A 23,189-nucleotide genomic window follows, 5' to 3' on the forward strand; every position below is an offset into this window, starting at 1 on the left:
GCATTGTTCCAACGCTTACTACCATTCCATTTCAGATTTCGTAATTAAAAGCAAATTAATAACAAACCGAATGAAATATGCAAATATTGAAGTTTAGTATTCTGAAAACAATTTGGTGGCAGTTTATGATATACAATCGTAGTTCTACAGGGTGGTTCGTATGTAATTTATGCGTTTCATTTCGCTATATAAAGTAGAAAGTTAACCAAGTGTCGTATGAAAAACTCGTAACGTATCCGACGTTTAATTTATAGCAAAAATATACACCTACTGCGGTATTAACGTTTGGGAGAGCACGGCGGGAAATATTACAATTTCAATAGCCACGTTGCACGTGAAGTGCCGACTGCTGGTATATTTGTCTAAATTTATTTATATAAAGTACATATCTTGGTCGTGATATTAGAAATAATATTATTTAATTTATTGTCATAGATTTTAAGTGTACATCATTATAAATAATCATTTCCAATTTTTTTAGTTTTTTTACTCCACATATAAAGGTAAAATAAATCAAACTTTCTCCCCAATAGGAACCAAACCTACAAAGGTCGCTTTTATAGTCCTACGTTGTGCCAATGTACCACTAGAGCCTTGTTACTTAGCTTACTGTCATAGTTTATTACCTAAATTATTAATTAAATAAATTATTATTACAGCGTTGGGCTCTGCCACTCAACCCGCAATGCCTCAAGAATTCGGCAAAAAGTGGAGAACGGAGCATTTTAACACTAGGTTCCCTCTGCTGTGTGCGGGATACAGCTTGAAGCTAAATAAATTATTAAATAAAAAAATATTCTATTTGACTTTCAGAGTAAAATAATAAAGTATTAAAATAAATATTACAAGGCCCAAAAAACACAATTTTGTATTATTCAAAGGTCAATAAGAAACGTCCAACAAATTTCCTTCACCATCGAATCAATTTAAAGCACTGTATTAAATCGTTTCATCTCAACACACAACTGAAAAATAATGACATCGCTTTAAAACAGGAATAGAAGAGAAGAGAGAAGAGAGATGATTACAGGCGTTTATCGTGGATTAAGAATGGGTCTTGCTTATTTTCCGTTGTTAGTGTTGTTACGCCTCAAATTGTCGACACTCGAGTACAGATTAGCTTCGTTACCCCGCGGCGGAGCGTACCTGTTAGGGGTTGGTATATGGGATATCGATATTTTTAATTTATTTTATTTTATTTGCAGTGTGCATAATTTTATTTATTTCCTGTTGTTGATTGAAAACCTTGGAATTTTAATTTTAAATAATGGCTTATAAAGGGTCGAGGCACAGCGGCACTGACTGTGAACGGTTGTGGGTTCGATCCTCTCTCCCGGGAACGATAAAATTTTAATTATTATCATTTCTCCGTTCTGGTAGACAAATCACGGCGTTAAGTTCCACCGCTCAATATTCTATGTCTTGAAAATTGGAGATGAAGAATGGAGTGTCTAAGCCCTCTGCCTACACTGCTATGTTAGATAAAGCGTGAGGAATAGTAGTACAGCAATAATAAGCAGTAGTAAGCAATATCAAAATGAATGTAGCCAAATTATATATTACATACATTATTCTTACTAAGAAAAACACTCGATTGTATCCCCATCACTAAATTTCCGAGTGGTCGCGCGAGGAAGTCCTCAGAATAATGATTTCTTTGAATCCCCCCACTGTTTGAAGTGCTACCATTACTGGCTCAGATACGTTTGTGCAGTACTTAATAGCAGATCTCGATGTCAAATTTTCTAATTGTTTTCCTTACCTTTGTAAAATGCTTAATAAGTTCAAATGTATGTTTATGGCATCATGTTTTTTTATTATTCATATTTTAGTTATTATTCATAGGTTAGTCCCAAACTAGAATGGGAACTAGAACAGCCCAACAATGTACTAATTATTTGGTAAACTTTAAAATTTACTAGTAAATCCTATGATTAAAGTAGATTAGTTGTTAGAGTAAAAAAATAAACGAATTAGGTTTTTACAGTAACACAATACAGAATATGATATAATGGAGAATGATTTGAGGATGATTACTAGGATCTCTCTGTCTTAAAAATGTAAAAATGTATAATATGTGTGGTTAAATATAAAGAGAAGAAGACAGAAGCGTTCAGTACCTTTCCGGAGGAAATTCTTTATTTTTATTGTTATCGAATGTGGATCTCTTTCCCTACCCTGTTGATCTCTTTCCCTACTCCTGAAATAATTATATTTATATGTAATTTTTTACGTAATCCGAGTAAGTTCTTTTATTTTCAGCACTATATCAACTTACCCTAGTGTTAACCACATCTACAATGCGATGCAGCCAGCATTCAATCAATGTACTCTCCCTCTGTCTACGAGCTGTCTGATCGTTTTAAACCAACACAAAGGTGTAGATGAACTCAATCAAATTGCAGCGTGTAAAGAGAAAAACGTGCATCGTCGCAGTTCCAATTCCATTTGCCGGGCGACGGTTTTTGTCTATCTTGTAGCCTTGTAGGTAAAGGTTTTACCTCTATGTAAGATATTGAATGTAATTTTTTTACAGTATTTGTAATATAGAAAAAAAAAAAATAAAATTACTTAATTGTTCATTACAGAATATATTAAATTAACTTAGCTATTAAAAATCGAAACAATTTTTGTTTGTTAAAAGTGGGAGGAAGAGTGTTAAATATTTTTACGAGATTACATTAATTTATAATATACTACATACATACGAGAATCTCATGTCTTTTCCATTTATTATACTTACTTATTTAGAAAGATATTTTTTTAAATAAACATACTTTATCTTAATATAAATCACTGGAAATAGGTGACTTGGATTTAGTCGTTCTAGTGATTTAACACCTAATTAGTGGTTTGCGGTCGCTTCAACGATGCGAAGATGTAGCGTCGTGGCTTTAGTGTGCGGAGTTAAGAAATATGGACGGTACTGTTGCTATTCAAAATACCTAAGGTATTTGATATAATTAATTAAATAAATATTTATATGTGAAGTTATTTGTATGTTTATATATAATTTAATATATATATTTCGGATTATAATCCTTTCCATTCGTTCTACAATTTTCTTCTAAAGTTTCATTGATAGTATTATGTGTGTAATAAATATATTCGTATGCCTATTATATTATGTGTGTATGATTCTACTAAATATTTATATTCTATAATATATAGAATGTGCTCATATTCGGTCAAATTTAATACTCCATAATATATAGGCAGAGGGAGTCTTGGGAACCTAGCGCTTAGTCACTCTGTTCCCAATAACACCCTTCCCTCCCATTTTTATTTTTGTAAGGCGATTTATTTTTTATTATTTATCCTCTTACAAATAATTTTACTAAATTAAATATTTTTTTTATTTAGGCTTTAAAAAATATATATTATATATATTTTGCTTAATAGTGTGAGATTATTATAATACATAATGAAAACGGTTAAAGAATCGAACCCACTAATGTCACATTCAGAGACAGACAGTGTAAGTCCAAGATGGCCTTTAGAACCAACCTTTCTACCGAAAAGTTTATTATTCTAGTAAAATGTTTAACTATTAATAGTACTATGTTAGCACTAACCGAGTTGTATGAACAGTAAGTGGTGCATTGCGCTGTCAATGATCGGTAACGAAGTTTGTCTCTATATATAGTACAGTATAGAGCGCAGTCCGCAACTTTACAGTGTTTCCTCATAATATTATATGGGCAGAACGTTTACCTACAAATATATGATCAGGGACATTAATTAAGTGGGTATAAAGATAAAATTAAAAAATATCAAATACTAAATTCAATTTTGATTATATTTATTATAAATTAAATTGAGGCAAGTCGTGGCACAGTGTACTAATACGTTACTGGTTGTGGGTTCGATGCTGACTAGAGGAAATTAAATATTTATTTACATTTATATTCTCATTTCTTCACTGTAGCTTGTATTTCCGCTACTTAACAAGCAATGCCTGCGGAAAATGGGGAATTTGAACTTGAAATTAAATCTGCCTTAACACTAGGTTCCCTCTGCTTACCCTGCGTTCCTGTGTAAGTGCAAAACTTCAGTTCAAAACTTCAAAGTTTCTTCACAAACAGCTCAGTTTTTTCTGATTGTATAAATCTATATATATAAAATCGAAAGGTCACTCACTCATCACGAAATCTCAGAAACTACATGTGCTAGGAATCTCAAATTTTGCATAGGAGTTACTTATAGGACGTAGGTGCTCGCTAAGACGGGAATTTGCAATATTCGATTTCTAAGGGGTTGTTTTTGGGGTCGAAAGTTTGTATGAAACTTCGTTACTACAAATGCTAGGAGTCTCAAATTTTGTATAGACGTCACTAGGACGTAGTCATGGAGACAAAAATTAATAATAACATAGTTCACGCGGGTGTAACCGCGAGCGGGCCGCTAGTATTATATACTTGAATAAAATAAAAATTGCCTAGTAAAAAACATTTACAATGAAAACAAACAAAATTAACAAAAACATCCGTTAATATAGTGATGTATAAAAATACTTTAAAAGAGTCCACTCCACGGGCACCGCAACTGGGAAACGGAAGTTCGGCTGCAGACAACATGCCTGCTGGCCACTTCCGCCGCACTGGTTCCTGTCTCAGTAACCGACAGTTTAAAAATACCAAAGCAAATCTATTTCTGGTCAAAATTACTTAAAATACATTCTAAAATAAAATTATTTATATTTTGTATATTTAAAGAAAAATATCAACTAATTTTATTGTTGTATTTTACCTAATATGAGAAGTATTTTTATTCTTTTATCTAAATATATAAAAGACTTCTATTAGTAATATAAGCAAGGGAATTTAAAAATTAGCGTTTTAAATATGTTTGTAAAGTGTTTACATGCAGGAACTGCTAAACGGAAGTTTGGCCGCAGACAACATGGCTGCCGGCCACTTCCGCCGTAGAGCTTCCGGTCTGAGTGTTGTGGACAGTTTAAAAAGGCTTAGTGAATCTGTTACACATTATTCTAAGCCATTATTGCTTGTTATTTTTATTTTTTTTAGTTATAGGAAGTGGTATTTATAAAATCTCAATTTTACAAATTTCATATACGATATTTTTAATCAAATCAATCACTCGGAAGGATGAGTAATTATTTTCATTTCTTCGCTCCGCAAGCAGAAAAGCCTAAATATGAATATATTGAAAATTGGGCAGAAGGCGGGGAATAAAGTATCTTAATACTAGAATTACCTAAGCTACGACGGGAAAAAAACATGAAGCTGTTTTTTTTCAGAGATCATATTTAAATAATAATAATACATAGCACGGTTTTGAATTTCGCAAGTCAACGCGTAAAATCTCGTTAATTTGCAAAAAATGGAGAGCGAAATGAGCGGAATTATAAACTTTCAAACTATTAAGAAATTAGCTTGTAAAAATGCAAAAATATTAAAAACATATTTAACAGTAAAAACTACTAAATAATGTATTAAAACATAGCCGTACCAAAAAACCAGTGAACCCACTGATATAAATATTAGTTTTGAAGCATAACTTTACATGTGAACCAGAAAATAAATGTATTCTGGGCCACTACAAAGTCAGCTGAGTCAAATTTATGTGCATATTTTAATACATAAACGCAAGCTAAACTTCAATAATGTTCCATAACATATTGTGGTTGCCTACTAAATGTATTAAACAGTTTTGATGAGTTATTATTTTCGTTTAGTAATTATTTTCTTAAGTTTTTTTTTTAGGTTCACGCTTTTTTTTGTATTGATGGGTAAGTAGAGGGAACCTAGTTTGGGAACACTCTGTTCACCAGTTTTTGCCTTATTTTCATCTGTTGTGTGGAGAAACTCTGTCCTGAGTTTTGTTTTATCATTTCTTCGTGCCGAAACGTTTTAATTTTCACATAAAAAAATCGTTTCTACGTAATCCAATCTCTGGTGTCGAGGCAAAGCGCGTAATTGAGTTCCGCCACTAAACACGCAATGTCACCATAATTCAGCAGAAAGTGGGGATCGGAGTGTCTTAACACTAGGTTCCTTCTGCCTATACTATGTGCGAGATATAGAGTGAAGTTAAAAAATCATGTATTCCGATTATTGTTATAATAAATATCATATAATAATATCCATTTAATTTATTTATCACAAGGCCAAGTTCAGCCGGAAGCTGTTACGAAAGATAGTGCATGCCATATTCACATTTATACATAATATAATATCATTTTATTATGATAAAATAATATGTAATATATAATGTTTGATAAACCATAATGTATTTATTGTATTTTATTTATTTGTACATATTTCTTTACAGCTCCTATACTTTATCCTACAAAGCAGTGTAGACAGAGAGGTAGTTTAGTACGGAGACAACCCCTTATCCACTTTTTGTGAATTAGAAGAATTTGAGACATTGCGAGGTGAATAGCGGAAATGAACGTTGCGCCTCATGTTATAAAATTGGTAAAATACAAATGATTTAAATATATTGCTTTAACAACAATTGAACTCACAACCACCATGCTTACAATCAGACGCTTCCCCACTGTGCGGTGATATCGAAGGTTAAATCTTACCGAGTAGGCAGTGCATATGCAGAAAATAAGATAATAATAATAAATATTTATTATTATTAATAAGATAACAATAATAAATATTTATTATTATTATCTTATTTTTTTAGCTCACACTGTATCCACAACGGCCTTTACGTTTTAACGGATGTTAAATGTTATCAATTGAAGTAATAACTAACCTACCTATTTTAAAAACGAAAATGGTAGGTAATAAGCTCGCACGATTTGCTACATTTCTTTAAAATTCCAAATGTTTTTGTAGAAACGAAACGCACGTTTACGCCTTTGTTAATATTTTGTGTAAGACGTTACTTAGTTGATATTTGCTAATGCAAAATTTCTATTGATGTTATAATTCAATACCTTTATAATGCTTTAAAATTCTCACATAACGACTATATCAGCCACTTAAATCTACTAATATCCTAAGCCTAGATATTGCTATCTGTAAAACCTAAATTTATATTTTATCTAACAGATAGGACTATCAGTGGCTTTTAATATTTATTAACCAGCGGTTAAACTCTAACTATCCTAGTATAGGAACTTACGTCGTAGATTTGCACGTATCTACGGCGTAGTGCGAAGCGTAGTTCCGAAGGAAACCGTACACCATGGCCGAAAGCATCCGGCTTGGCCGTCTGCCGCATATATTATATGAGTTACGACTGGAGATATAAATGTAGCGGTAAATAGTTACTCGTATAGCGAGATATATTGTGTTGTGCATTTTTTTTTATTTATTACTGTTTTGTTAGTAGATGGTGGTTAAGAATTTGTGTTCTAAGAAAGTTGAATATTTTCATTTCCTCGCTTTGGTAAGGTGAAGCACGTCGTTTCAGTGCGTTAATGAATTAAAAATAAAATTTAAAAAGGTAATTGCGTTCTCAAATATAAATTAACAATTAATTAATATTAAATTTGTATAAATGTAAAGACGTATTTGTATTCTTTATTAATGTGGTTGTTATTATAATAAAAATAATGACATATCAAAATAAGGTAAAAATAAAAAGAATAATATTAATAGAACCAAATCAAATGCCATTAACATTAAATAAATACACAATAAGTCGATAAATATTTTATTTCCATAACCTTTTATATGGTAATAACACAACTATTTGCTATAACATTAAGTTTATTACATACATTTAAGTATTACACTATACATTCCGCACCACCCAAAGCTTTTAACTTTAAACTTAAAAAAAAAACACAAAAAGTTCAAACTTTAACCGGAGTTTTGATATAAACAGTACTATAATAACACCATAGTCTATTCATAAGCTTCATTTGTATACTTGATGCCTATTTTTAAATATAATTTCTTATCAATTGACAAATATAATATGATAAGTATGAAGAAACTATTTCTATTTTACATAATAAGTATATTACGTATACTATTAATTATTATACACAGAAAACAATTACCTAATTCTAGTTTAATTTAACTTAATTTGAAGCTTTTTTTTTACTGTTAATTCTAGAGCTACGATGGCATAAATACATTCCAAGTGGACGAATCACGATATTAATTTTTAACTATTTAATCTATATTTTACATTTATATACATTTTTTGGTTGAATATTGATTAATATATTACATTTAGGATTATTTGTTAAGCTTCATTGAAAATATGGAATGACAGAATAAATAAAGATATTGTCTAAGCAATTGACATTTTATATTAACTGGAAAGCGAACTATAAGATATAAACATTTAAGTATGCTTCGAATATTTGTAAGAAATATTTAGTTATTTTTTCAAATATGTTTTTTACTTTATGTAAGTCGTTTATCTAAGTTGGTTAAATTAACCATTTTAGTTTTAGTAATGGTTTTAGAAAGCGCTTAAAGTTAACACTCTTTACAGTTTTTTTATAATACATTATTTGATTAGAGCGAACATTAAACTTGTTTGTTGTTCTCAACTAAGGCATTATTTTAAACATGTCTGTATATTAAGAAACATAATTAAAAGAGATTGATTAAAATACGAAATCTTTCTCCTAAATCTAACAAATATTTTCCTTACAAACCGAAAGAAAATCGGTTCAGCCAAACGCAAGGTAATCGCGAACAAACATACAATCAAACATTCAGGTCAAACTGAGAACCTCCTCTTTAGCAGACGGTTAATAGGTTTGAAACTAAAACTAATTTCCATATATTAAGCATTCGTTACTTAGTTACGAATAGTTAGTTGAGAGAGAGCATCGCCAAGTCTTCAGCGCTCCTGTACCGCATACTGTGCTCTCTGGGCCATTGTGTTGCTGGAAAATAAATTAAATTGTGCAATATTCCAAATTATTGTATCTTTTCGTATCTTTTTCTTATTTAACAACTCTTTAAAGTATTAATGAAATAAAATCTTTAAAATTTAGATTTTAAAAAAGATGATTAAAACATCTTATCGTAGGTACTACGGGAATATCTATGCAGGTATATTATATAAAAAAAATTATAAGTGTCAAACATAGAACCTCTTTTTAATTGAGCAATTAAAAATACGTGGTACCCCAGTCTATGTGTAGTAAAAAGAAGATACGAGAACGAACGTGATCGTGAAGAGTGAGTTAGATTCTCCACAACCTCTTATCTGTCCTTGCAAGATATCAGCTTTGAATTACATTAGCAGTACATTTCAGATTTAAGTAAATAGCGGGCTTCGTGCGAAATATGAGCATAATATGTATGTTATAGTTGAGTCAGATGTTGGCTGTAAAATCTAAGGTCGTGGCTTCGATTACCACTCGAGAGAATGAAATTTTCAAATAAGTATTTTGAGTAAGCAGAGGCTTGCTCTACTATTTGCGAAATACAGCGTGATGTTCAAAAACATACTCACATGCAAGCAAAAAATACGAATAGACAAATAAATAGAACTCGTGTCTTTATTATTTAGGAAATTGTCATAGAATAACATGCATAATACAAAATACTATAAATAAATAAATTTTCATTTAATTTAATTAAATTTTCATATATTATTTATTCATATAGTTCCCTCTGACGCGTAATTATATTTTGACAGGCACGACAATTTTGCTAAAAAAGCAAAGCCGACAAGCGATATTTAATTTGTATACCTACATAATTGAACATTAAATTAAACAAAACAAAGGATTACTATAGTAGCAGGTAGATTAATTTATTATAGAATCGTACGTATAATTATGATTTATTAATGAAACTTATAATAAGACTTTTACTATCAATCTGTAGCTAAAAAATAAAAAGTGAAAAAAAAAAAATTAATGGTAACATAATATGTAAAATTTAACAAAATTTTACCGATTTCTATAGCATTGCAGTACTGATATGATCAATTTCCGTCTTATTTTTTCTAAATAAAAAAAAAATATTAAATGATAACATGCAGACATATCTTAACTACGCCCAAAAAAAAACACACAAAAAAAAATTATACAGTCGAATTGATAACCTCCTTTTCTTACAGAAGTCGGTTAAAAATAGAAGCACATTAAAAATATTATTCCATGCTTTCACCTATTTCTTGTGACATGCTTTCTTTGACACAGCCTTTCGTTTGCATGCAATACTTTTTTTCGAACGTGCTTTACGTGAATAACGTGCTGAAATATAAAATTGTGTAAGTACAGTGGAAAAACGACAATTGACTCTCAATTTGTAGTACACGATGGTCTTGAGTTCACTTCCAATAAAAAATGTAGAGTTAATAATTAAAATATATATTTTATATTTACAAAGTATGAAAAGAAAGAGGGGTAAAGAGTGTTTTGTCACTAGAGTCATTCTAGTATATTCTGCTACATGCTGTATAAACGTGATAGAATAATTTGATATGGGTATATTAGTTATATTAAGTGATATTTACATTTAAGTTTCATATAAAAATGTTTAATAGAGGATATTAATTTACATTCTGTGCAATTTTTGAAAAATAAACATTCCACTTGTATGCCTAAAACGTGCTTTTACGTTAGTAAATTAGTAAATGAAATTATAGTTCGCATGTATACCTGTATAGTGCATGTTTCGATACATGTCGGGGCAGTTGCTAGACACCTGAAAAAAAATATATCAAAATAATGTCACAGCTTCTTTAAAGTAACTCTTTTATAAACTACTATATTTTAACAGAATAAAATTATTCTTAAGATTCTCGCTATATACCACACACAGCAGGGTAGAGGAAGCCTAGTGTTAAAACACTCCGTTCCGACCACACACCGAATAATTTTCGAGATATTGCACGTGTATATACATAATAACCTTTAATTATTTATATCTTTTGTTATATAATCTTCTACAGTTACCAAAACATTAAATTAAAATTCCTCAACCAAAGTCAAAGCGACAGCTAGTATTAAATACAACATTAATTAAAATAAAATATCACTAGAATACGAGTAGAATGCAAATAATTCTGTATTTCCACTTCAATACGTACAAATAGTGACTAGAACCGCAGAGACTCGCGTTAAATTAATTAATTGAGCCAGACAAATTATATTTTGTACTGCGACTGGTAAGTCACTGGCACCGCGCTGTTTGTCATTTATATGGAAGACAAAAGTCAGGTCAAAAATACCATTACAAAGACTTCTTCGTTAAATGAAGTTTTAAGTGTAATATAATTTAGAGCACAAGCGTGTGATAAACAAGACAGGTTGTGGGTTTGATTTCCACTCGAGGTAATATAATATTTAGCGTTGAGTTACGCCACTCAACATGCAATGCCTCTAGAATGCGACGGAAAGGGGGAGCGGATTGTCTCTTTTAATTAATAATGAAAATAAAAGTATTACAAATTACAAAAGGCACGGACTGTGTGCCTGTAATAAAAATATAATATTATAAAAGAAAATTAACGATTCTGTTGAAGAAATTCATAGATAGATTCGTTGAAGATATCACATATACTCGTATGTATATAAATTAGAATAACCTACAGAACAAACACGCTTAGTTTAATAGCAAAATAACATAGAAAATTTAGTATTCACGATAGCTTCTTGAACTCCATATAATTTCTCAAAACACCATCTTATCCCCCATTGTAGGTGTAAAACAAACCGTAGATTCGTGGTCTATAGAACTGATAAGCCAAGAAGTTTTTATGGTCCATCAATCTTGTAAACAACGAGCGTGGGAGGTGGCTAGCTTGGTTTAGCCGTTTGAATTTACTTAGCATTAGAGGGTTATAAGGAAATTCTCTTTTTTTCATTTTTCTTTTATAATCTAATGGAAATTTCGTTTATGATAATCTTCAACTCAATTGAACAGTTGAAGTTCGTTTCACGCTTTATCCCGCATATATAGCGCGGTAAGCATATTGACATACGACACATGAACATAAAAATTTACCTAACCCAAAGAAAAATATAAATGTTACAAAAAATATCTTTGACCCACGCTCAATTTTAAGTTGCACAATTCAACTTTCATTTTGAAAAGTGGAGAACAGAGAAATGTTCCACTATATTTGCTCTTCTATTTTGTAAAATACGGATAACATGTAAAAATAATTAAAAATTATAAAAATACAAACCGGTAACCCTTGCTTGTTAAAGTTAATGTTAGTCCGCACGGTGCGGTGGTGTAGCGGCTGGACTGGGCGGGCGTTGTTACCGAGCGGTGCCTTCGGGGTCAACTGCGAGCCTTGCATGAGGCGACGAATTGCATACATCTATAGAGAAATATAAAAAATAATAATAGTACTTAAAGGAATTTAAAACTCTGATAAAATTTCAATTACAGTCATAATAGATTTTTTTCTTTAGCTTCACGATGTATACCGTACATAGCAGGGTAGGCAGGGAACCTGGGACCTGGGAACTTAGTGTTATCTGTCCAAATAATATGGGATGGGAAATCTGTTTTACATTATCCGCCGAATTCTCGATGCAAAGCGTGGTGACTGGCGGAACTCAACGACGCGTTTTGCCTCGTTACCAGAGCGAGAAATATTTCATTCTTCCGTGTGGGATCAAACCCACAACCATCGCGTCTACATTTGCACGCTTGTTCTCCTGCACTATGATGGCCTCAAATTGAAGAATATATCTAAAAACTGTAAACACGTAATTGCTGAATTAAATAAACTAAGATATAGTATAACAAATTACCTCTTGCTTAGATATATAAATAGGCTTATTAAATATAATCCACACAGCTGTCTCCCAGCACCCTGGGTGGGTGGTGGAGCCCTCGTACGTCAAGTACTGCAGAGTGGTCGGCAGTAAAGAGCTTAGGGGCAGATGCTTTATGGGGTAGGAACTACCTAGAAAGGAAATAGATTTTATTATATATATACCTTTTTGGGTACTTTGCAGCAGTTGCTATAGGTGTTGCAACTAGCTTTTTGAAAATAATTGTGGTTTTTACAATGCTCGAGGCATTGCGTGTTGAGTGGCTACGCCGCGGCTTGTCTTGTTACCAGAGCGAAAAAATGAAAATATTAATAAATTCATTCCTGTCGAGTGAGAATCGAACCCACAACTGTCGCGTTTACAGCCACATGCATGCATGCACAATGCATCTACCTACTTACCCTAATATGAATTTAAGTAAATTGTCTCACCTCTATACATAACTTTGTTGAATGCGCTTGTTATCAACCTCAATTCTTTGTTAGTAGGCTCTCCAATCTAAGAGAAAAGTATTATTTAAGAATCTTAAATGAAAATAATTCACACAAACTATAATATAATCTTTAGCCTATAATTTATATACAGTTAACTAAAAATATCTAATTATCATATACTTACTTGTACCATTAGCGAGATGCCTACAACGCCTTGTGACTTATGCTGTGCTTCTGACATATTGTGGTACAGTTCTTTATTGAACCCATATAGTTGAATCTGTATAGAACAAAAAAAAAGATTTAGATACATTTTAATAAATTATATGAATTAATTTTTCGCTCTGATAATAAGAGAACCCGCGGCGTTGAACTCCGCCTGTCAACGTGTAATGTCTTGAAAACTAAGCGGGAATGGAGTGTTAATATTATGTTCCTTTCGCCTACCTTGCTATATGTAAGATAAAAATAGAATTAAAAAAAAAATGTTATAATCTATTGTGGGAATAACTAAAAGACATGTTACTTTCAGTTGAGATTCACTCAAGACAACACCAATGACATACAATTTATCAAAATCAGCTCACTTTTAACAGTTACAAGGGAACAAAGGAATAGACATACATACTTCTTAAAAACCTAACCGTCATTTTGAGCTTCGCCGCAGTTGGATAATTACGATTATCTGATGAAATAGATGCAAGTTTTTCCATTTTTAATAACGCTATTAACAAAGTAATTAATACGATTATAAGCTTAATAAGTATTTTAATAAATTTAATGTATCCTAGTATAAAGAGTATTAATATTCTATAATACGGATTTGTCGACCGCTTTTAGTTTATAATATTTTTATCATAAAATTATTATCTATTGGATTGGCATTTGTTATTTATTTCTTTTCCATTTAATTAAATCAATACTGGAATATTTATACACTTATTTATTTTTTGGATGCATTTTATTAATGATGCTGAGTTTAACAACTTAGAAATACGATTATTTAGACACATCATATAATATGTATCATATAAGGGGAAATTAAATGCGGCTATTTTTTAAATATACTGAATATATATATGAATTAATATTACAAAGCTAAAGGTATTTGATACTGGTTCAAATTGAAAAAAATCTCTTTGACTCAGATAGTATATTTATCAAGTGGGTATGAGGCTGTATTATAACACGTTAATTGTTTTGATATAAATTACTGTACCAGCGAAGTTTTTGGATTTAAATTAATTGACTAAATATTAATTAATATAATGCACTAGCAACTTTATAAAGCACATTATAACAATGTAATTTAACGTATCTAAAATTAGATTTCTCAAGAGCAATTGTGAAACAAGTTTGTTTAAATAGAGTTAATTCTCAAGTTCGCCCCAAGAGACCAATAACGGCTTGATAATGATAGCGACTTTGAAGTGTTAATTTGTCGACGAAACAGTTTAGGGATTTGTGTTAACTGTTAGTTTTTACAGTATTTATTTCATCTATCGCTTGCAAGCATATGAGAATGCAAATATTCTACAAATAAACTATGAATTTGGAAAAAAATTACGTTTTTGAAGAAACGTATAAAAAAATTGATGTAGTGGGATTTGAACCCGCGCCTCTTGGAAGCCACTCAGGCGGTCTGATGAGGCTGATACGTCGAAATTCTGTTATAGTGAGACTAATAAGAAAAGTACTATAAATACTTACTTCACCAGGAAACGTATGGTGGTCTATCTGATGTTCAGATCCTCTATTATCGTCAAGTCCATAGTGGAAGTATATTTCTTCGAATTGATATCTGTAGGATAGCGGGCCCCCGCTTATATTCACTTGGTGCTTACTGTCCTTCTCCACACGAAATACTAGTGATTGACCAGTATTTTGAAGGACACCACTGACCTGCCAAAAAAATAAATGCTATGAAGTAAAGTAAAATAATAGTTATTAAAGATTAAAATGGTAATTTGTTAAATATAGTAATTTATAGTGAGGTACAGATATAAATGACAATTGTAGATAATTACTAACAATAAAAGTTGGAACAAAAATCATGATTTAGCCACGGTTAAATGTATGTACTAGTATATATGGTATATTACTTTTATATATCCTACATATCTCATAGGCAGAGGGAATCTCAAGACACTCCGTTCCCCAACTTTCACTCGATTATCGTTACATTGCCTGCCTTTTGTTTTCTTCTCAGAGCGAAGAACTGTAGTTAATTGGTAGGTACTATATAAAAAAAATAGCAAAATGACTAATTTAATGTAATTTCTAACACAAAAATATTTTTACATTATCAAAAGACATTTGTATGTATAGTTATCATCATCATCTATAATAATAATTTGTATCCATTCTAAAATTGAATTTGTATCGAGATCGCCGCCACCCCTCGCTGGGAGATCCTATCAATCAATGGGCACGCCTTGATTAAAACCTGGCAACTTTTGCGCTTTGAACGAGATGACATATTGCCTGATAACACGCGATCAGTGGTTTTTGTGAACTGTTACTTGCTAGAAGTGACATGGATTTGGAGGAGGTTATATTTTCTGGCTATCATAGCCAGAAATAGTTTCTTTTTTTGCTTAAACTCTCTTTATTCTCTGTTTTATAGCGTAGGAAGGGTTAGTGTTAAGTGACACATCACTACATCTTATTACTACTTAATTATTTTTTACTTTTCTAGCCATTAAAAAAACATTATTTATTAAATGATGAAACCCAATGCAGTTTCTTATCTTATCAGCACATTGCAAATAATATATAGCAGTGTTCAATGCTGCATTTTATCTTTCTGGACCAATCGCAGTTAAATAAATAAAAATATTTAATATCCCAGATCAAACCCACAACCATTCCATTAACAATTAGATGCTTTTCCACTGTGCTACGATAACTTTTTTTAATAATAACAAAAGAAAAAAACTTAATACATCTATAATTTCTAAGTCCACGTTGTTAGAACAGGCGTGGTAGCCTTGTGTAACTCTGAAACTGTTTATGTTTAACGTTGTTGATAACTGATAGTACATTAGTCTAACTAGATACAAACGTAGATATTATGAAATGTTTAAATTACTTCCTTAAATTGTATTTTGTTTTTATTGTTTTTGTGGTTTTTTTCTGTATTATGAGGGTATGATAGATTTTAATAAGGTGGATCCGCAAAGACTTATGTAGTGTATATTTTTTTCGTGGCGTCATGACAATGATGGTTGTGGGTTCTATCTTTTCTTCGGGAAACTTAATGAAACTCCCCAAGAAAGGATAGAACATATATCTTATTTTTCTCACACTAATAGACATAACGTAACGATGAGTTCCTTCACTTAACATGAAATGTTCGGAAAAATTAGCGGAAAGTAGAGAGCTTAGTGCCATAACATTGGGATCCCTCTTGCTACTCTACGAGCAAGATCTTGTACCTGTGTTACCCTACTGAAGAACTAAATGCGTGTATATGCTGAACTATATGCGTGAAAAAATATAAGCAAAAGTAATAAAAAATAACAACAATTCATTCTCCAATTAAAACAAGAAAACATAACATTAGCCCTAAGTTAAATCTAATTTATAATAACCATTTGAACTAAGCTAAACTTTAGTTTCGAACATGGCGGTCTTGTGTCGTAATATGAATATTATGAGCATGTAAATTCATTTAGTTTGTGCGCTACGCTATATATTCTACGATAGGCTATCTGCTTCCGGTTACTTTTTGCTCCTGCACCGCTACTTTTGGCTGGTTTATACCGTTAGTAAATTGTATATAACTTACTTACGAATATATGTGGCTTGGTGAAATTATGCTTTTTATGAAGCTTTGCTGGGTAGGTAGAGGGAACCTGGTGTTTTTTTTTAAGTTACTGTGCGCTACAGACTTTGATCGTCCGTGTCTTTGTTGTTGTCGGTTGAGCTTGCGTTCGTGAGGGTTAGTAGGGTCGCTTTATCAATGCCAATAAGATATTTTGGTTTTTTAAGATCTAGAAGAGCCCATCTAAAGGTCATTTCCTAACCGACTATGGGAACCTAGTGTTAAGACACTTTCGACGTAAAGTGATTTTCAAGACAGCGTGTTGAGTGGCGCAACTCAACACTGCGCAAAGTCAGTGGAAACAGTATTTGGTCACACATTATAATTTAGTATTTTAAATATGGCGCTCGATTTGTAAATGTTCAGGTTTCATATTCGGGCAAACTCCGTTATACAAACAAGATGCTAAAATTCAAAAAGTTTTCATATAGTAAGCGCTATCATAGGAAACTACCACTGTAGAGTTGACCTGATTTTTGGATAGACGTATATAATAATTTTTACATGCTAAATATTTTTGCTAAATATTTTAAGAAATTAATTTTTGCTTCTTACAATTTGCATTAAAATTTAGCAGATAATAGGGATCGTAGTATCCTATCAGTAGGTAAGCAAAGGAATATATTGAAATGTTATTATGTTTTTTTTTAAATTATAAAGTAATATTTTATCATTCTACTTTCGTCAATCAGCTAAAAGCTTACACAATAAGTTGATAGTCGACTGTTCAAAGTCTAGTAGTTAACTAGCACAAATATTGTAGTTATAGTGCCATCATAAAAATAATTGTGACAAATGAATTTTACCTAATAGTCTTTTAGTTAATGTGAACTTCTGAACTAAAATTCATAGATTCGAGTCCCGGCTGCTAAAACACTTATCAATATATCGTGATCCTTTAATAATTTTGTAACATTTTATAGTATAGGTAAGGAATTTTCCAAAGAAAAATCTTTAATGCAGTAGTATTCGAGATGAGGCTGAGGACAGCACTTCCAAAAAAGCTGCCCGCTTACATTCAGCTACGATGAAATTTCCACACAGTTGTTACACAACTTGTGTTGTTAACATAACTAGTTTTGTTGTTCAACTAAAAATACTATGAAAATTTAAAAATACTAAATTTATTACAAAAAAAATGTATATATATAGCTTATGCAATGATAACAATATCGTTTATCCCATGTAGACAAAGCCGCAAGCGGAGTACTAGTTTTTAATATTTCGAAAACTGCATCCCACTTACATTTTATATTATGTTAACTTTTGTCTGCAAGTAGTATAGAAGTACAGATATAGAATTAAACAAATGTAATATAACAGCAGTATAAAACGTAACTTAACATCGATCATCCACGATATCATTCTCTTTATCATAATAAAGTTCATTTATGTATGCAAAGTTGTCGCATAAAGCGTAGACTATCGCAGCTTACGGCGCTACGGCGCTACGGCGGGATTAAAGTCGTTGCAATGTTAATACGTTACTGATTCTGTGAATACTAAGAACAAAAACAATATAGTTTTGTATATACTTGTTTTACTTGTAGATTACTGAGCTTTGGTGCTTTGATATCTTTTTTATCAGCTTTACCCTGTATCCTGCACTCAGAAGGGAAGGTAGAAGAAACCTGGTGTTAATCTTATTTATTAAGCTTACATAAATTTAACGTTAGGTGGTTTGAGCTCGACAAATGAGTGATGAAAGAGAGCCAGGGGTGATCTCGATTACCCTTCAAAAACACAGGATCCCTTCCGAGATCCGAATATTGGAGGAAAGTCACGTAAACTACCAACTACTAGTTCTGGCTACCCCGCTGGGATTGAACGTGATAATGAGTAATTTTTTTTCTTGTGCGCAGCTGACGATGATCGACGTTACCACGTCAAAAACCACTACACGAACATATTTGCTCAAAATTACAGTTCAGGGCCCCCCAGAAAATATCTCTAGATACTTTCTGGGGGGATTATATGAGTATTGTAAGCTATAATTTACCTTATGCTTATCAAACTGTATCTCTCGTAACCACGGGTCGAACAAAAGTTTGTCTGGCTCGATGTTGACTGGGCTTTGTCGTCGTCCCTTGTTGCACATACTCCATTGCGGGTTGATGAGACCCCAGAATCCTGGACCTGGGAAGTTAAGATTTCATTTTATTTATGTTTTAATGCATAGGGATAAGAACAGAGAACAAAAATGGCATTTTAAGTTATTATAATCAGAAATTTAACCAGAAATAATATAAATCAAAATAGAGTTTTTTAAGAATCCTTTAAACTATATTGATTGAGTGAAACGCACATTATTGTTGTAATGTTAATAAAATTATAACCTAGTAGTTAAGGCGCAACGCCACGTCTAACTGTAAATACGACGGTTGAGAGTTCGATTCCCACTCAAGGAAATGAATTTATTTTCTCATCTTCGCCAATTAGTATGCAATGTCCCGAAATATTGTCAATACATGGCGAACGAAGTATCTTTACTCTTTCTTTTACAGGTTTTCTCTGCCCACTCTGCTATTTGAGAAAAAAGAAGCGTGAAGCTTAAAGAAATAAAATAGTAACTAATATGTCAACCTACTCAGTAAGATTTGAAATATACGACTATTTTTTTTCATTTTCCCTACTGCAAACTTAGATTGAATAGATCATACATGCACACACACATATGTTATGTATGTATCATACAAACACAACCAATACATTAGTATAACGACACAGATATAACAAATGGTGTGTGAAGTGTGGCGGTCGTTAGTCAACTAGTGAGTAATGATTGCGATAAAATCTTAACCAACACAATCATTAGTGCGGTATTAACATGACACTCGATGATACAGGGTTTCTGTCGGTCTGTTAATAATTCATTAGACACTCCAGTATGGCACTCCAGTACTATTGGAAATTACTTATGCTGTAGGTTCTTAGGGGACCTAATGTGGTAGATGGGGGTTCAATTAGTACAGTCACAGGTTATAGGGTTCGGTAAAGTTTAACTTTTCTTTTTAGATAGTGGAGTAGTGGAAACTTCACGAATATCTTTTAGCCTAAGTGTCAACTTTGTCCTTTTGCTAGAGAAATTGTGGAAATCGAATCTACAAACGTCGCGGTCACGGGCTATGCCCTAGTGGGCCCTTAAAGGGTTGATGAAATTTGAAATGATCGGAAGATATTGAATTGCAAATACCAGACCTAAATAAGATAAAGGAAGAACGAGAATAGAACTTAGAACTTGAATTATATTGGATAATATATCTAATTTTGTCATTAAATAACCTTACAATATTAAATTTCATATACTAAAAGTCAGCTCAGTCAACCGTCATACAACATAATACAACAATACATATGAAATTTCATAGCCGAGTGACTTGCTATGGGGGATAGTTTTAAGCGATGACGAGTCGAAATTCTCGTTACTCAAATATAAAAGGCTATTGAATACTGTCAGTGATAGTATTGAATGGTAGTTTGGGAGACCGCAAAATTTGCCCATCGCGGCGCACTGAGTCGTGCGTAATGTAATGTTGGTGTTCGTTCTCGTTGTGCCGCTGTGCTTCTGCGAAGTTCATTTTTATTTTGGTATTAATAATTATTTAATTAATAATACAAAAGGAGTTTAGCAGAGGAAATGGAATATTAAGACACTCAGCCTCGCACTTTCCGCCCAATTTTCGCGATATTGCCTATTTTAGAAGAAGATTTTAAAATTTTTGGGGCTGACAGAAACCTAACTATAGTTTATTTTTAATTGATCCTCAATTTCTTGATTTAATAAGTGCTTGTTATGCACAACTACTCTACAGAGACAGTGTCCCAATCAATTTTATGTTATGTCAACAATTAGACCGTTCCTAGCGCAATGGAACAGTATCAAACTGTAATCGCCATTGTTTTAGTTTTCATTTCTACTTCTACTTTCTACTTTGAGGAATAATTGAATTCAAATAATTTTTATTTTTCTGTTTGATTTGAAATTGCCGCGTTAAGATCCAGAACTTAATTTGCAATGGTTGGTAAAATTAGATCTTAACATTAAGTTAAAAAATGAGGGGTTACTTCCGTCATTGAACATCCAATGTCTTGAAGAATTAAGTGAAGAGTGGAGAATAGAATGTCTGAACTCTTTTTTCTGCCTACCCTGCACTGAAAAACGTGAACCTTATATATAAATAATTATTTACATCATAAATATATGTACGACAATGGAAACGCGCCTCCAGCGTAATGTTAGGGTACCATTGCTACTATCGGGTACGCCGGTCGGTCGTTACCATTACATTAGCCGAATTTTTGTCATTCTATGTAATGAGTATTGGTTGTTATAATAGAGTTCAACTATTTTGATTAAGTCGTTATAGAAAATTGCGTTGAATATTATTTATTAGGTAATAAATTGTAAATTATGCTAATGATGTCTTTGTCGTAGAGTGGGGAGTGGGTTTAAATTCAAATTGGGAAAATTTTCTATATAAAGTATAATGAGAGCGGCGTTAAGTTACAGAATTTAATACACAGAAAGTGTATATTAATACTTGTATTTTTTTTTAATTATAACTTTATTGTTTATTAATTATCTTTATATTTTTTATAATTATTAAGAGATTGTTACTATGTACCAATTTAAGTGTGTCGAAAATATTTTAGGCTATTACAAAACTTATACTTATTTACTTTTTTTTTCGTTTTCCCTAAAAACCTCGTTTGTGGGTAGTAAATTTACAAAAAAATAGATAGTAAAGTGGGGTCGAATCATTGCCACCAGCTATTCTATATAATGATGCGGGCGAGCGTATCATTAAGATGGTATCGGTATCATTGCAGTATCATTACCCAGTTGTTGATCGATTTTTCGAACAGCTATGTAAACCAAATTATAGTATTTAAGGTTTTTATAGTGTTATAAGTTTTGGGAAAAATTGTAGGCTTGTAGGTTATATGCGTGAAATCTAAGGCTAAAGTGATGGTATTCTTGGATATTGAAGTTCCTAGGTTCCTAGGACCTTCTAGGATCAACTGATAGTTGACAAAATATAAATTATTTATTTTTATTCATATTCCTTATATGAATAATAAATGAATTTTTGTTTTCAATTAAATGAACAACTCATTATCAGATCTTTATCAACTTTGCAAACTTAGAACGTAATATAAAGGTAATAAATGTGTATTATTAATATAACGTTAGAGTAAAACATAGCCAATTAAAGAAAATTATTGTATTTATTATAATGTCTTTACCTGATATGCCATCGTACGTCCACCATTCCTCCCAGCTACCTGATATATCTGAAACGACAATTTGTAATTACTTACTAGCTTTGAAATAAAAAAATAATTATTGTTTTTGTAGAAAAAAATAATCTAATCAAACTATACTATATTTTTACATATATCGCCGTTACCAGAGCGATGAGATTTAATTTCCTCAAGTGGGAATCGAACCCACAATCTGTCACATCAAATGGGGCCCACGAAAAAAAAAAACAATATTTGTTTACCTTTGACAGTTATAAAGAGAAGTATCAGCGTAAATAGGCATTGGTGCATCGTGGAGATGCTGTCACGCTGTCCCCCGCATTTGGAGGTTTACACCTGTAACAAAATGTAATACGGTATATTATAATAAATTTTATTATAATTTTCAAGTTATCTGTAATAAAGGACAATTAATTACCTACAGTAATAGTAGGTATCTGTCTATCTGTTAGTCACGCTACACGCAATAAATAATGTACGGTTTTTGATAAAACTGTTCTGTTTAAGTAGCTATTTTAGTCCTCGGTAATATAAATATGGTAGAATGGATAGAAATTTATTTCGTAGGTTTGACTACTAGAAGTGAAAAAAAACATCTCGTCTAATCTAATCATGACGAACACTTTCTGTAGATGATGATGAAACCTGAAGTGAAACTCTAAGATTTCGAAAGCAACTATGGAAAGTTGATGATTTATTGGAACCGTTATCTAAGCATATAAATATTAATTGAAAATATTTCTTGTATGTATTTCACAAGCATTTTTTTAAACCTGTACGTAAATTTACAAAAAAAACAAGACTTATACAACAAAAAAAAAACAGTAATTATCCCGAATTACCTTATCTAAGATTGTGTTGGTTTTCAGATAAGACTTTCTTTCGGGGATCCCTGCTTTATGGCGCTTGTTGGTAGTTAGCTTATCTTTCCAACGATAGGCGTTTGCTCCGGTTTTTGCGAAGT

At 31.8% G+C, this 23,189-nt stretch overlaps 1 protein-coding gene across 2 annotated transcripts in view; it reads right to left on the reverse strand.

The window, feature by feature from the left end:
- Positions 1-7,625: 7,625 nt before the first annotated feature.
- Positions 7,626-23,189, reverse strand: part of CARPA (Carbonic anhydrase-related protein A) — a 48,611-nt gene continuing 33,047 nt past the window's right edge. Inside the window, exons 2-12 of one of the 2 annotated variants that reach the window (XM_085196104.1) lie at positions 22,468-22,561; positions 22,208-22,255; positions 18,960-19,096; positions 14,845-15,036; positions 13,319-13,414; positions 13,132-13,198; positions 12,677-12,831; positions 12,100-12,237; positions 10,568-10,613; positions 10,074-10,159; positions 8,700-8,836 (exon numbers count right to left, since the gene is read on the reverse strand). In XM_085196104.1, coding sequence (XP_085052230.1) covers positions 10,074-10,159; positions 10,568-10,613; positions 12,100-12,237; positions 12,677-12,831; positions 13,132-13,198; positions 13,319-13,414; positions 14,845-15,036; positions 18,960-19,096; positions 22,208-22,255; positions 22,468-22,516 — 1,014 coding nt within the window. In that variant the 5' untranslated portion in view covers positions 22,517-22,561 and the 3' untranslated portion in view covers positions 8,700-8,836. Of the gene's footprint in view, positions 8,837-10,073; positions 10,160-10,567; positions 10,614-12,099; positions 12,238-12,676; positions 12,832-13,131; positions 13,199-13,318; positions 13,415-14,844; positions 15,037-18,959; positions 19,097-22,207; positions 22,256-22,467; positions 22,562-23,189 lie in introns of both variants that reach the window. The other variant, XM_085196105.1, reaches the window with a different exon arrangement.

The sequence above is a fragment of the Heliconius melpomene genome, chromosome 13 (genome assembly GCF_056956725.1).
Source record: "Heliconius melpomene rosina isolate 202511_hmr_F chromosome 13, ASM5695672v1, whole genome shotgun sequence".
Lineage (NCBI taxonomy): Eukaryota > Metazoa > Arthropoda > Insecta > Lepidoptera > Nymphalidae > Heliconius > Heliconius melpomene.